The 15727-nt window shown below is 38.9% G+C and overlaps 1 protein-coding gene across 3 annotated transcripts in view; it reads right to left on the reverse strand.

Annotated features, from left to right (window-relative positions):
- Positions 1–232: 232 nt before the first annotated feature.
- Positions 233–15727, reverse strand: part of COL15A1 (collagen type XV alpha 1 chain) — a 124052-nt gene continuing 108557 nt past the window's right edge. For 2 of the 3 annotated variants that reach the window (XM_063404274.1, XM_063404256.1), the window contains 10 exons: positions 14134–14183; positions 12271–12381; positions 10756–10900; positions 7218–7282; positions 6075–6203; positions 5838–5897; positions 4616–4675; positions 3533–3718; positions 2446–2561; positions 233–2105 (listed from right to left, as the gene is read on the reverse strand). In XM_063404274.1, coding sequence (XP_063260344.1) covers positions 1889–2105; positions 2446–2561; positions 3533–3718; positions 4616–4675; positions 5838–5897; positions 6075–6203; positions 7218–7282; positions 10756–10900; positions 12271–12381; positions 14134–14183 — 1139 coding nt within the window. In that variant the 3' untranslated portion in view covers positions 233–1888. The remainder of the gene's footprint in view (positions 2106–2445; positions 2562–3532; positions 3719–4615; positions 4676–5837; positions 5898–6074; positions 6204–7217; positions 7283–10755; positions 10901–12270; positions 12382–14133; positions 14184–15727) is intronic. The other variant, XM_063404265.1, reaches the window with a different exon arrangement.

Below are 15727 nucleotides of genomic sequence, written 5' to 3' on the forward strand. Positions count from 1 at the left end.
CCCGCATGTTTTTATTAGACTTCTCTCCTCCCCCTTCACAGAGCTCTTCTGTGTGATCCCATGACCCTGCCATCCCTTGTTACTGCAATTCCAGGCAAAGGCACAGCCTCGAGTGCTGCTCGAGCTCAGGAGAGGAAGAGCGGGGACTGATGTGGATGAGTGCCTGCAAGCAGAGACCCCACTGGCCTGTAAAGGATTAAAAGTAGATGGTTCCTGCTTGAAGCAGGTAAAAGCATTTTATTTCCCCCCTTGATCCTTCTGTGACTCAGAGTGAAACCCTGCTATACATAAGTAACTCTTCCAGCTCCATGAACTGAAGAAATTTGGCACAACAGTGGCTCAGAATTTTAGGAAAGTAGATTATAAATGAGTGCAGTGAATTGTTATGCATATATTTTAAACATATTACAAATGGCTTTTGCCTTATTGCCATTTTGTAATAATGGAATAATTTACTCTTTTTTTTGCTTTTCCAGAAAAAGAATGAAGACATCATTCAGCTGATCCTGGGAAATAAGCTTTTATATTCAATTGGAAAAATAAAGCTAGATTTCAAAATATTTAGTTGTATAATTATATAATTTTACTGTTGTAAGTGTAATTTGCTTTTGTCTGTTGACAAAAGCTGTCTAGTTATTTAATACTCTATTTGTCAGCAAATGAGCATGTATTTCCAACACAGATTCTTGTTTAAATCTTAAAAAAATCGACAATGTGGAGTTTGGCCTCCATAGTCACTGCCTGATAAAACATAAGTAAATATGTTGTTTAAAGCATGCAGCAGACAAATAAATCAGCAAAAGACTTCAGATATTGTGATGATACTGTTAGTGAAGAATACTACCATTTCCTGATCATTCCTATAATTGTTGCAGCTATTATATATTAATAATTCTTTAATTATGTGAATGCCAGAAGGGTAAATTCACAAAAAGGAAAATCACTTTACATCTGACTTAGTGGGATAACAATGTGTAGAACCTGTTTTAAAGAAACCATGACAGACATATTTCATTCATCAGTCTGACACAAAAGGAAATGACTTCCTCTAATATGCAATGAAATAAATGAAGGTCAGATGGGTCATTTGTCTGCATTTGCTTTGTTCAGTTTTACCAGTTAAACAGGATGTTTTCTATTAACATTGCTTTCAGGTTTCCTGGTAACAATAGCACCAAAATAAAGACCAGATTTTGTCAATGTGAAATTCACTCCTCCTGCATAAAGTCCTATGCCTAGAATCTGCAAAGAGAAAAGCTGAAATAAGATGTAGGAGCTGCTATATTTCTGTGTAAGCACCAGACTGAGATCCATACAAACTTACAGGAGTCCGGTACTCGGCTTCCACCAAAACTCAGAGGAGGTGAGTACCTTTGTTCTTAAAGCTTTGTTTTCAAAATTCTCTGTAGGACAAAAGAGTCCTAGTATTTGATGTATATATGAGTATATATGAACAATGCCTTGGGTATCCAAAATCTATGCAAGTGAGAAGGAGAGCACAGAGCATGCAGCTGCTCAGCTGTGAAGCAGTGAGAACCTTGCTGAGTCATAATGCTTATGAGGCAGGCTACTGGATCTTCCTCAATGACCACACTTATCTTGTGCCCTTAGGTGACCTCCAGCTCAGGCAGAAGAACATGAGTTAACTGCTGGCAAGCTTTGAACCACGTGGGGTTCAAGTGGAAGGAAGGGCTCTATGCCAGTCATGTGTGCACTGGATATTCCACCTAACTGGAATGTGGTTTGTATTGAGGTATGTTTCCTTTGTCTATTTTTTTTCCTGAAATGTGCAATTAGAAAAATTAAAATATTTACATCACTGCAAATGAAATTTCAGTGTCAGCTTTTTCTGTCATCAAATGGAATATTCCTACGTGCAGCAGATGAATTATTTTCCTTGGGGATCAGATACAAAACTGTTTTCAATACAGAGAACAATAAACAGATTATTACAGCTATATATTTTCTGGTCAAGAAGCTTCCCTGTGTTCAGAGGTGATGCTTGTCCCATAGCTCCAATATCAGCTGTGTGCCAGGCTTCACAGTAGTTGCTAACCAGTCGGATCCCATTTGAAGTTGAACCATGCCATATTATTTTTTGAGGCCTGAAAGGTAACATTAAGAAGTTAATTATTGGAAAAGTCTCTTTTGCTTTATTCAACTGCACACCTGGATGTGTGGTGATCTTCACTCCTTGTGCTTGAAGCAAAGAGTGCTTAGGTAAAGATGAAGACAGAAAGGAGAGAAAGAAAGAAAGAACACAACCTGATATCTCATTTCCAGACTATCAGAAAGGAAAAGAAAAATGGCATAAAGAAAGTGAGAAATTTTTATCACACATCTAGTAGCCCAAGATGCTGCCACTATTTCTATTACTATCTGGTAAAAGTAGAAAAAAACCCCTTACATGTAACATATGAAATATAAATGGTAATGTCAACTCACCAAGATGAATCGGTCATGACATTCCTCCCATCAAAGGAGTATATTGGAACATGAATGTTGAATTGTCCACCATTTCCATCAAATATAGATTCCCAGTTACTGAAAAGGGTTTCTCCCTGTTAAAATTTCAAAGCCACTTTTACAAACAAAACAAATCCCAAATTGACATCAAATCCCAAGTCTACCTTTATAGACTTATCTGTAAATTGAAAATTTAATCTGCATTTAAGGACACTTGTGATTTCATTTTTCACATCAGTTTCTGCATAATGTTCCTTGAACCAACTTGTCTCCTCTGTCATCTCTATGCAAATAGCTGTCTGGTCCATGCCTTTGCCTCAAAGTTGTCTCTCTGTTCTGTTGTTACTCCAAAAATTCAGCTTGATCATCCCCTGTCGTTTTCCTCCTAATGCAGTGTTTGAAAAATTGCTTATAACCACCCTAGCTGCAGAGAAAATATAGACACAACTTGTACTGGAACTTCTGTTAAGGTCACAGTTTTGTAAAAAATGTCGCAAACATTCAGGGCAAAACCTTTGCATTTGGCTTCCTCTAAAACTGCTTTTGAGTTTTTCCAGTCAAAGTTGAAACAATATTGTCTTCACAAATTTCTCTCAAGGCTCTATGTTTGCATGCAATTCAGAGTAGCATCTGTTCAATGTGTTCCAAGCATCATATGTTATTCCTGTAGGTTTCTTTGGCCACTTGTCCTGGGAGCCAGCCAGTGCTACAAAGACATGGTTTGTTTCCCTCAGTTTTAGAGTATGTCTGTTTATGTGAGACCACAAAATGATTCACGCTCTAGACTCTCCTCTCTGTTTCATTGCAGTATATCCAACATCATTCCTAAGCACAGAATAGGCATTTTATCTTATGATCACACTAAAATATAGAACATCATAAGTCAGTAGTTTTCTACTTCATCACTGCTTTTTTGTTTCTTGAATCTGGCTGTGAAATATGAAGGCAAGCTGCTTATTTATAAAATGCAGTTTGGGCCCAAAATTAGTGCTTTTGCTATTTTTCGAGACTTTTGGGGAACCTACAACCTATACTAAAAAACCAAGCACTAAGTACCCATTTTTACCTGAAGATTGACTATTGGCAAATGGTGTCGGTCTGTTTTTCTGACAACTGTGGCAAGGTCTTGCAAGTGTGATGAGAGGAAACCTCTATAGGTGGATGTCAAACCGGCAAGCTGGGCCTGCCGAAAACACTGAAAATCTGCTCGCATGTCACCAGATAATGGAAAGTTCAAAGCTACCAGATGCAACTGGAAGGAAAAAGAAGAAAAGGCACCATTTTATTAAAAGAAGTTTATGACACAAGGAAGATATATGTTGGAAGCAGAACAGTGGCCCCTCCTCCTGCCAGCATAGAATACATACCCTTCATAACAGATATGAAAGTTATTTGTTGCCATAACATTACATTTCTCAGAGCCATAAGACCCTTAGCAGAAATATCAATTTATCTTTCAACATTAAGGAAACCAAGAAGATTATATACTCCTAAAAAAAAATCTTTTGGAAGCAGCTAATATTTTCAATAGGAGATCTTTAGTTTTCACATGAACAAAATCCCAAATCCAAAAAACATGGAAAAAAGTAGTAAGAATTAACTAGGTATCATTTAAAAATACCTAAAAGAAGTAGAATGATTAAGTCAAACAGCACAGATGTAAGAACTAATCCACATTCTTGCTTTTTTTTTTTTCTTTCTGGTTTCATTTTTTGGATGTCAGTTACCTTGCTTTCTTTGTCTAAATATTTTAAAGTCTTTAAAAAGTGTCTATCTAAGTCAAAAAGCACCAAGAAGATTTAAAATATTGTAACGAATATTTAAATTATTTAATTGTTACACTATTGTTAGTATAGAAGTTACTCCGTTTTGCAGATACAATCACTAAGTCATGAGGTATTCCTAACTCAGAATCACGGGGGTTTTTTTCCTTTGAGATGGGAAAGGGGCTGGGATGATGAAAATAGATCTGGAGAGCACAATTTCAAATTGTGTCTGAGATGTTTGAACAAGTTAAAACAGTGTATTTGTAAATTTCTGAAGTAAAATCTCTGAGTTTGAAGAGCAAATATCACAACCGTCCCTCAAGATGCAAACTGTCACATTACAATGCACAGCTCCGCAGCTGCAATACAGATCTCATACTTACTGCTGGTTTTCCATTGTTCATATTTGATATTGGTCTCAGTGCTGGAATAGACTGAAATCCCTGTTATTTGAACACAAGCAAAAAAAATTAAATATCAGAATTTTAGACACTCAGTAATTTTTTAAATAAAAGTTTTATCACACCTGGAGACCTGCATGAAAGCAGCGTGCTCTTGGTAGGAGCAGAAGAGAAGTTGAGGAAAATCAAAACTGAAAGGGTAAGGAGGATATGAAAACAGAAAATGTAATGGATGGAAACAATTCTCAACCCTGTTAATTGTTTCTGGAACAGCAAAATTTTCTTCTCTGGTTATGGCAAGTATGAGTAACAAACCACCGGCTGTAGCAGATGGGAAACTCAAGTGGTGTCAACTGGAGGCTGCAGAAAATTTCTTATAACTTGAGGTCTAGACATTTTCCCAGTGTGCTAGGTGAACTTCTCCCTGACCTATTCTAACCTTTTTCATTTGTTTCTGGCCATCTTCCTTCTCACTGCTCCTTCCTAGCACTCTCTTGCCCTTTCATCTCAGCAGACCGATTAACCTATCATCAAAAAACTGTTTCTCTATTCCCTTTATCATTTCTTGGTTTTCATCCTCCCAAATGTTTTTTTGGACAGATAGCATGTTCTCATGCAGGTTGGTACAATAACTTACAGAATGGGGTCAGGTCCAAACTAACAACTGAGCTTTAGAGTACACCCTCTGCACACTGCAGGGTAAGCTACCTTCAGGTGATGATTATGGTAAACTGAATACAGGACTATAACCTTTCAAAGAACATCTGCTTTTCAGAAACTGTTTCCTGACCCTCCTTGAAGGGGATCAGGGTTTGATATGACTGAGTCCAGGCTTATGAAACAGAATTTTGTGGGTTTGTGGGTTTTTGTTCAGTTTTTCTTTTGTTTGTTTTTTTGATCTCTTTTGTTTGGGGTTTTTTTTCTTTGTTTTTGTTTTTGGGATTTTTTTTTTGTGGGCAGCTTACTTTATCCTGCTTTTTGTAAATGTTGCTATGTCTCTGTAGTGTTTGGAATCTCAGAAGATACTGGAAAGAGATGACTGTCCAAGCAAATCAATCTGCAAGCTTATGTAGTGGTAGGATGCTTATTTTGAACTGACAAATCTCAGTGGAAAATCATGTTGTGCAGGGATCTGCATACAACTTCTGCCAAGTGTATCACACATCTAGACTCAGTTTTTCACGGTCCAATATTTTGTACTTACATGGCTTGATATGGCTGGAGGAGGAAGGCTGTCAGCAGGGATAGGAATTAGCTCGCCAAGCTGAAAGAATCAAAAAGGAGAGTAGAACCAAAACATATCACCAGGAGCTTCTGATTTGAAAAAATGAGTCTTTGCACACACACTTCTCTCCCTCTACTCTCCCTATGTAAAAATATCTCTCTCACCTTCATTGTGAGGAAGGGAGTTGGAAAAGATCAGTGTGTAGTGCAATAGTACCTGCAATTTTCTCCATCCTCTTTGAACACGGATAAAGACCTCACTGGTTTCCCTCAGATAGATTAGTGTACCTTCTGCTACATAATGAACTTTTTCCAACATAGCCTCAATGTTTTGGAATGTTGTAACCTGTCAAATAGGAAAATGAAACATAGTTAATCAGACGCAAAAAACATTTTGTAAGTTAAATAGTCTGATTTGGACAGATAAATGTGAAGGCTTCTTCTGCAGGAAATGCTCTTAAAGTCAGTTTTATGTAACTTAATCCATAAAGAAATATGAATGTTATGCTACTCTGGCAGACCAGCACCATCATTCTGTGGATTGTAGTAGAATGACAGCAATTTTGTACAAATTTTGTTCAGAGTGAGGATTGCTGCACCCACACAATTTAGAATCCTGGGTCAAAAGGGCAGAGTTCAGAGTAGAACTGCAGTAGTTTAAAGCTGGGACAAATTTCAGGAAAGTGCAATTTCTTTCACATTTTTTTCTCATTTCTTCATTGTCAGAAGGCATATGAATGCTTTATAAATAATGCAGACCTTACTATAGATTTATATATATATATATTTTATCTTTGTTTTGACCTAAGTAAGCTCAGACCTTCCGTCTGAGACAGTAGTTCCCAGCCTGCAACTACAGTCTTCTGTCTTGGGGCACCAGTCTTTCAACGAGTGCTTCTCCCCTGAGAATTGCAATGAACATCCTCTGCTAGCTTGAATAGGGCTTTTTGGGGTGGTTGTCTCAGGATTTTTTGTTTAGTTTAGTTTCGTTTTGTTTTGTATTTTTTTAATTGTTTTTTTGGGTTTTTTTGAACAGAAACTATGAATTCTTAATTTAGAAATTACTGAGACTTCTGCCATAGCTGTTTTTTTCTTCATGGATATCCTGGATCCAATTTTGATTCGTTTTATAATTAAAAAAAAAGGAAACAAATTTACATGTATTCTCTGGCACAACCATTTTTAGATTTGCTAGGGAAATCTACATTAAATTTGGATCTTAAAATTATGTGGTTTATAAAACATTCTACTAAATAAAAACACAGGATGGAACTTTCACTCCTCTTTCAGTGCTACCAGTGCCCACCAAAAGTTTTGAAGAAAAATTTCTATAGCAAACTTCCTTAATTTGCTCTCTTACCAGATTCCTGGTGGCAGGTGACCCTGGCTCTCCAGGAGAACCTGGCGGCCCAGGCATTGCAGCTGCTAAAATAAAATAAGCATACAATACATGCTGAAGGTCATATTTTTTGAGAGAAAATGTGAGTGACACAAAGAAAGCATTTAGTGATGGTGTCCTGGAGTAGTGGAAGTTTTAAATAACCATAGTCGTGTCCTGAATAACTCAAGTCAGCTACAGAAAATACATTCTAAGGAGTTTTTCAGAAGCAGTGATGAAACAATCTTTTCTCTGTTTTTGGGGAGGTTAAGGCCAATAGATTGCAATCTGTTGTAGAAACTGCAAACGAAGAACAAAACCCACTTAAAATGACCAGAATACTCTTCTGTTAGCTAGTGCACATGGAAGAGGAAGAACTTTTTGCCCCTGGCCATATAAGATTTGAGGGAGTCATTACATCTTTTGCTCAAAAGGCAAACAAAAATTTACTTTTCCTTAGATGAAAAATTGACGTGTGTAAGCTCAGTTTGTATTACAAAGCAAAAAAAGAATTCTTCAGGGATATGAACTTGGACTTCTAAGACTGCAGCTCACACCACCTGGTACCTAGTATTTGTCTCTACTCCAAAAGTGAATTTCTTCACCTTCAGCTGTATTCTGGAGTAAAAACTTCTTTCTTTTAAGGCAGGAAAGGTTCAAAGATATGGAAGACTAAAAGCATGCATTTTGTGCAAATGTGTGGCATAATAATGACCTTTGAGGCTGTTTGTAAAAAGGTGCTTCCACACAAAGACCTTACTTGTTTGGTTTTGTAAAACCCAGAGGAGGCTCGAAATCACGTTTTACAACAGGAATCTATGCAGAGGCATTTGCAAGGATACTCCAAAGCAGGTTCTTCATGCCGATGGCAGGGGAAGGGAGTCAGTTCCCAGACGTGTTTAGAGCCATTTACTTGCAGAAAAGCTATTCCTCTTTCCCCATATTACAATATGTGAACTCCACACTACAGTATGTGAACTCCATAATTACAGAGAGTAATAGCTTTAAAAGAGATAACTGAACCTCGAAGATAGGGAATAAATAAACAACTGTTCTGAACATTTAGTAAAATGTGTGCTTTGCCTTTTACAAAGCAAAGAGGAAAATGTGTAGGAGGATGATGAAGACTAATGGCAGAGAACATAAATCAAAGTATAGGGATGGAATACTAATAATAATTTGTTTTGTCTGACTGGGTCTCTTAACTAATATCCAGAACTGCTTAATCTAAATTACACAGGAAAAGGTATGAAGACCTTTATGTGCTTCATGGATGCTGTGGATCTGTCTGCATTCTGATGATCAGGGGCTGATTCACATAAAGCCTATGTTTCAATGTTGAACATGTTATGGATTTTTTTCTTTCTCAAATATTATTTGGAGGATTAATACTTCTGATAGACACTAAATTGATAGTATTGACTGGGAGAGAGATTGGAAGTCTCATCTGCTGTATAAATGAGCAGGTTCAAGAAATACCTGGAGAGAACAAATCAAAGACAGATATGTCTTCTGCCCAAAGTAGCACACTGGAAGCACAGGTCTTGTGGGAAAAGAGGCTAATTGTTAGTTCTCAGGAATGGAGAAGACCTATATTTGCTAGACCTGTCAGAACTTTAGGAAGAACAGATCTCTGTTACAGGATCTCTGTTCAGTTAAAGTCTCCCTTTTTACTAGTACACCATCTTCGGATGAGATTAAGGAATGCACTGCTCTGGATTTACCTGGCTGGACTCCTGGCTGGATTCCTGTCACAGATCCTAGAGGGAGGGATCAGTCATTTCCTCAGGCATATCTGTCAAGTCATGTCAGAGGAGCCCAGGACCCCATCCACCAGAACCCAAGGCTTGACATTAACAGTATGAGGCTTGTCACTAGGAAACCTGTGACCCAAAAGGAGTCAAAAGCACAAATGTCTTGAACTATGACATTTGATTTCTAACCACATGCTCCCTTTTATGTCACCTTGCTTGCAAAATTCCTCTCTTGATGGGAATATTTGTGGCACATTTTGCTCCTTTTCTAACCCAGTAAGTTGAAAACCATTAAAGGCAGAGTAAACAACAGGAAGTTTCATTTCTATTCAGCATTTGCATAGCAACTACTTTTTAGAAGCAGTTCTCCAGCAATCTCATTCAAGATCTAAACTCTACTGTGGGTACTGCCTTTTCATCAGAAAATCAGAGAAGGACCTGGGTTGGAAAAGACCCTTTAGATCATCACCTCTACTGGCAACACCCAGAACTGCGAAATCTACTACTAAAACATGTCCCTAATGCCATGGTTACACTTCCAGAGATGGTGATTCAACCAATTCCCTGGGCAGCCTCTTCCAGTGGCAATCCTTTAGGTGTGAAAATATTTCCTAATATCCAATTTAAACCTCTCCTGGTACAGCTTGGAGCCATTTCTTCTTGTCCTGTTGCTTGTAACCTGGGAGAAGAGACCTGGCTACACCCTCCTTTCAGGCAGTTGTAGAGAGTGAAAAGGTCAACCCTGAGCCTCCTTTTCTCCAGGCTAAACACCCCCAGCTCCTTCAGCTGCTCCTCACAGGACTTGTGCTCCAGACCCTTCTCCAGCTTTGTAGCTGTTTTCTGGACACGCTCCAGCACCTCAGTGTTGTTCTTGTAGTGAGGGGCTCAAAACTAGACACAGGACTTGAGGTGTGGCCTCACCAGTGCTGAGTGCAGTGGGACAATCACTGCCCCACTCCTGCTGGCCACACTATTGATGATCCAGGCCAGGGTGCCATTGACCTTCTTGGCCACCTGGGCACTGCTGGCTCATGTTCAACAACTGCAATCAGCACTCCCAGGTCCTTTTCTGCTGGGCAACTTTCCAGCCACTCTGTCCTCAGCCTATGGAGCTGCCTGGGGTTGTTGTGACGCAAATGCAGGACCTGGCACTTGGCCTTACTGACCCTCAGACAGTTGGCCTTGACCCACTGGTTCAGTCTGTCCAGACCCCTCTGTAGAACATTTCAGTAGATCAGCCTTCCTGCCCAGCTTGGGGGCAAACTCACTAAAGTGTGCATTTGATCCCCTAACCCAGATAATTGATATTGAGTAAGTCTGGACTCAATACTGAACCCTGGGATAAAACCCCTGTGATGGCCACCAGCTGGATTTAATTCCATTCCCCACAAGAAGAGTGTTTTGTCCCAAATTTAGCCAGCTGCTCAATTTGATGGATTTTTCAAAGCTGTCAATATAATCTATCTCTACTATGCAGATTTCCTTCCAGCCACAGCCACAGCAAGATCCTTCATGCATTAGCACTCCCATGGCACTGGTCAATGAAAACTGTCTGCAGAGAGATTGTTCCTTTTGTGCTCTCAGTTCCAACTCCCTAGGAGTTGCCTAGGAGAAACTGGTGGAGGGCAGGAGGAGAGCTGGGAACAACCTGAAACCTGATTCAGATATGCAGAGAGGGTGGGCAAGTGGGACAACCTGCCAGGTACGAAAGAATTGGTCATGTGTGGGTTGTGGGCATGTGGCTGTACACTCGCATATACACTCACCTGAGCCATATATTGCAGGGGGGCCTGGTGGTCCAGGTGGTCCAGGTGGGCCGGGAGGTCCAATTTTTCCATAACCTGGTAGGCCTGGTAAGCCAGGTAACCCTGGAGGTCCTCTGGGTCCAACAATTGAGTCCCCTTTTGGTCCCTGTCAGTGACGAAAAATATTTCTCTGAATGTATTGGTTTCACTGCTGCAGGGCCATCATCTCTGGTGGCAACATTTACCAGATGCCTGCCACCACATCACCATTTAGACATGAGTCTGTATCTAATTTTCTCCAAGGAGGCATGGGTATAATGGAAAATGAAAATTTTAACCACATATTGAAATAAAATGAAGGATTTAAATTTCAGAAAGCTTTCTGAAAATTCCGATACCTATCCCTGAGCAGCTGATACCTTCAAAACTCTCAACAGTGCTCTCAAAGCCCTGGATCTTTATTCTGCTCACGCTGAGACTGTTTTCTTTGATAGGCTCAGAGAATTTATGGAAAACTTTAATGAAAAGTGTGTCTTGCAGGATGTACATTTTGTGATGAGTGCTGTCTTCTCCCTCCTGAGATCAAATGTTAGCCCTTAACCTCTCCAGCTGCCAGACTTGCAAGAATAAAGAGCCTTCAACTCCCTTCATTTCCAGTTTAGCAGTGTGTCCTCAGCCTGACTGAGGGCTTGTGCTCCCTGTGCTCATGCCATCCTGCAGACACAGAATACACTGGAGCCTGGACAAGGAGAGCTCAGCTGTGCCATCCAGCTCCTTCTTGCAGTAGAACAGTTTCTAACCAGGGAGATGGTTTTCAGCAATGTGGAATAGAACCAGGGGGATTTTTGAGGGTGGTCTTGCTAACCTAACACTTCACCCTCAGCTGTGGCCCACTCAGTCATGGTTCTTGACACAGACGTGGCAATAGAGGAATGCAATGCACATATTTCTTGCCAGATCCCAGGGATAAACTAGTTTCCAAAGAATCGGCGCATTTTATTCCAAAGCAGCTGTGCTGGCAATTGCCAGAAGATAAAATTAAAAGGTAGACAGTAGACAGTGGCTGAATTTTATAGAAACGGTCCAGATGGCTAGACACTGGTCTTTTCAGTCAGGTTTTTGGATTACTAGGAAAACAGGATTAATTATTTAGATGGCAAATAATTTTCAAGTCAGCCTCTGACTAACTTTATATGGCCTATTTTGGTATTTATGCTGGTATAAGTAGTAGCATCACAAATTATATACATGATGCTTTGATTTGTAATACTGTTAATAACATGATCTACATACTGGTGTAGCTATATGAGACAGCTGAGCACAACATCAGTATTTCATAGCAAAGTAATTCTGTGCACAACAGTGAAGTGTCTGTGTTTATACTTAATGCAATTTTTTCCTATTCACCTAATGCTTAGCATGTCAGTTTTTATATAGTTCCTAGCAATCCTGATGTTTGTCTCCTTTTAGTGCCTTCTAAGTTAATTCTAAATGGGTAGTCACAAATATTCCCATTCTAAAACTTGCATGACTTACAATTAGTCCTGGTCTTCCAGGTGGTCCAGGAGGTCCTGTCAGAAAAAACCCTCCATTTGGTTCTCCTTTTTCTCCTTTTACACCAGTGACTCCATTGTCTCCTTTTTCACCCTTTGAGAAAATATATTTTAAAGTCTTGATCTCAAGTGAGACTAGAACACAATGCACTGAACTTTTAAATTTACATGAAATCTCTGAGTTTTGTAAAGGAAAGCACCTGTTTGAAATGTTGCTTTTAACATCACTTTCTTGTTCTGTGGTATGGGTTGAAAAAGAATGCTTTCTCTATTGAGGCCACAAGGCTCACTCGGCAAGGGCTAGGGGAGGTGGGGTTAGGTGGAGGCAGAGAAAATGCCTCTGTTGCTGTTTCCTGCTATTCTGCCCAGCAAAACCTTGTTCAGTGCTGTAGCTGGAGGCAAAGAGAGAGTTGGAGGAAGCATAAAAGCCTGGCTTTGTGCTTTCCTCCATCACCAAGGAAAAAGCAAAGCAAGATTGACATCGAATGGACAGAAAGTATGTGACAAAGTGAGTAGAGCAGGGTGGGGGTGTGTACCAGGATAACAGAGGACACCCCACACAAAATTGCAGACACTTGAAAGAGTATATTTTCTGTTCTGCACGGATGATTATCAGTTAGTTTGGGAAACAGTGCAATAGGTAAGAAGAATCATTTAAGTACTACATTATTATGTCACTGTGCAAGATAAGCCACAGCACTTATACATACTTCTTCAGATTTTTTTTCCGTTTGTCTGCTTTTTTTTTTTCCCTTCGATTTTATTTTTTTTAATCTACTTTCTTCATGATTCTGAGAAATAAACCTGTGGATAGAAGAAGCAAAGGGCAAAGCAAAAATGGCAGGTATCTTCAGACAGACAGAGGACATGGCCACGTATAGCTCCTCCTCTGACTTTTAGTCTTTGTAGATTCCCAGTAAACATGGCTCAAAGGTTTCTTTATTCCAGGCCATTTTGGGGAGTTGAAGAACTAGATGAAAAATGTGTTCTTGGCAGCTAAATCTGTAAAGCTACAGACATTACACTATAAAGTTAAAGAAACTCTATCAGCTTTGCCACATATATGGGACAATTGATGCTATAGGAATAACTTGGGCTTTGCTCAGCCAAGCAGAAACAAAATCCTAAAACCAGGCAGCACTAAGAGTTCTTCCAAGAGACTGTCAGCACAACACTTTTGGTAGCATCATTAAATGATAATTTGATTCAGATTTTTTTTCAGTTCTTCTACTGATAAAGAGTTTTATTCACCTAAAAACATTTAAAATAATATCACATTTTTATTAATTTTTGTCACCTGAAGCAGTCAAGAGAATAATGGAACAGAGAGAGACCAAACAAATCAAGGTATGGGTATACTTTGCTGTAAGAGCTTCCAGGAAAAGTAGTTTCCATAATTTGATTTTATTCAATGTGCTTAAAAGATAAATAACATGACATGGAAGTGATTTCCACTCCCCTTTCCCCCCTCCCAGTGTTCTAGAAGCCTTTTAGGTAATGGATGTCTGTTACCTGAGCTGGCATGGAAACAAAAGCATTCATTTAAGGCGGATATGTTAGGTAACAGTGAATTATGACTCACTTTAATACCACTGGGAAGGTAAAAAGCCTCAGTAATAAAGTTTCTTTCAAAAGTAATCTTTATAGACCTCTGAAAACTGCTATCTCTATACTTGTAATAAACTCGACTATGTATGTGGCGTTTAAGAAATGAATATAATTTGTGATTGCTGATGTCCTTATATTTGTATATTTCACTGTGTTGCATTGGTTTGTGCTTAATTTATAGTAAAGAACACTTTAAAAAAAACTTAACAGAACTCAAACACAAATGGGATATAATTACCTTTATGCTATTAATAAAGTGGCTGAAATATGATGGAGGCAGAGGTGGACCTGAAAAATGAAGAAAATACAATAAAATACAATAATTATCTGTAATTTTCCTTTTAAAAGCACTACTTTTGGTATTACTGGTTTAGGATTTTAAAGGAAAACTATTTACAATAATGGCATTAACCTTTATGCCAAACAGATATTTTTAGTTTGGTTTCCTAGCAAAGCAAGACTTATACAGCCTATCTTGTCTGTGCCCTATCTTATCTTCACTCTTTCACCTTAATAACTTCTGGATCTGATTGTGATTTTAGAAAAATTAGAAGGCTTAAATACAAAAAAATTTCAGTTTTCTAAAAACATAGCAGCTGGGAAGAGGAGTGATAGAGAAGCATCCAAGTTAACCCCTTTGATAGAAGCCAAGGTAAAAGAGAAGCTTTTCATATGTTTTGTTGGTAATTAGGTGATCCATCAGTAGATGTGTGATCTTTCCTGCAAAGACAGTACCAGAGCTGACAAGAGAAAGAGATAGTGTTACTGCTGTGCTGCCAATTGTATAATAACTTTTGCTTGACATTTTTCTGCAATGAAAACCATTATCAGATTCAATGGTTATACCACCCATGTTGTCTGCCAGTGATGGTCAGCCAACACTATCAAGCCAGCACAAAAGGTTCAAAAAGCCTTCAAATATTATCTGCTTGGTGTACATTTGGAAAAAAACCCCTATTTTGCAGCTTCCCATAACAGTTCAATGCATTTCCTTCAAACGTGTTTTGATGAATTTTTGAGATCTTTGGGCACAACCCTCTGCCAGCCACAGGGCTCATTTTCCAGTGTGCCACCTCAGATAAAATTAAATCAAGCAGAGATTGTGGGGCAGAAATATATTCTCATTATGGCACCTGTTTGGATTTTATTCCAACCTTACCAATTACAGCTTGCAGCAGTGATCTGCTTGATCCTTGTGAGGGGAAGGGAATGGACAGGTCGAATGAAATGGCAGGTGTCTTTCTCAGATGTTGCTTACAATTAATCTCTACACTGAGCACTATCTGAGGTCTTTCTAAGATGAGTCTAGGTCTCAATAAGGTACACGAAACCCATGTCTGTTGAGTTTGCTCTCACATTTTTTGTGTTGGTTTCATATTTTTGCATGTTATCAATTAATGGACCCTGTTTATAAGGCTGGAGAGGTGATATTTTGTGAGAAGCAAACAGTTCAAAAAGCTTTTCTGGTTCCTGGAACTCTGCAAATGTAGTGGAAAGAGTTCCAGCTACCTTTCCCTCAGAAAAGGTTTTTTGAAAAACTCTTGTACTTAATTATGCAATGACTAAGTTGTAAATTTTCCCTGTCTGTGGTTATGCAGACACCTGTGAGAACTAGAGAACTGCTTTGTATAAAAGAATATTTTAGCAACTACATCATTAAGCAAAAACTAAACAGGGATATTTTTTAAAGCAGCAACAGAATTGGTCTTAGTTAGCATGCTTCAACCTCAGGTTGAACAAAACATTGGAGCCAGTTGATTTATTGGATCAAAGGAATGAATCTGTTATTTTAGGAGAAAAGTGAATTTAGTTTTCAGTTTAACCAGAATTCT

The sequence above is a fragment of the Prinia subflava genome, chromosome 1 (genome assembly GCF_021018805.1).
Source record: "Prinia subflava isolate CZ2003 ecotype Zambia chromosome 1, Cam_Psub_1.2, whole genome shotgun sequence".
NCBI lineage: Eukaryota > Metazoa > Chordata > Aves > Passeriformes > Cisticolidae > Prinia > Prinia subflava.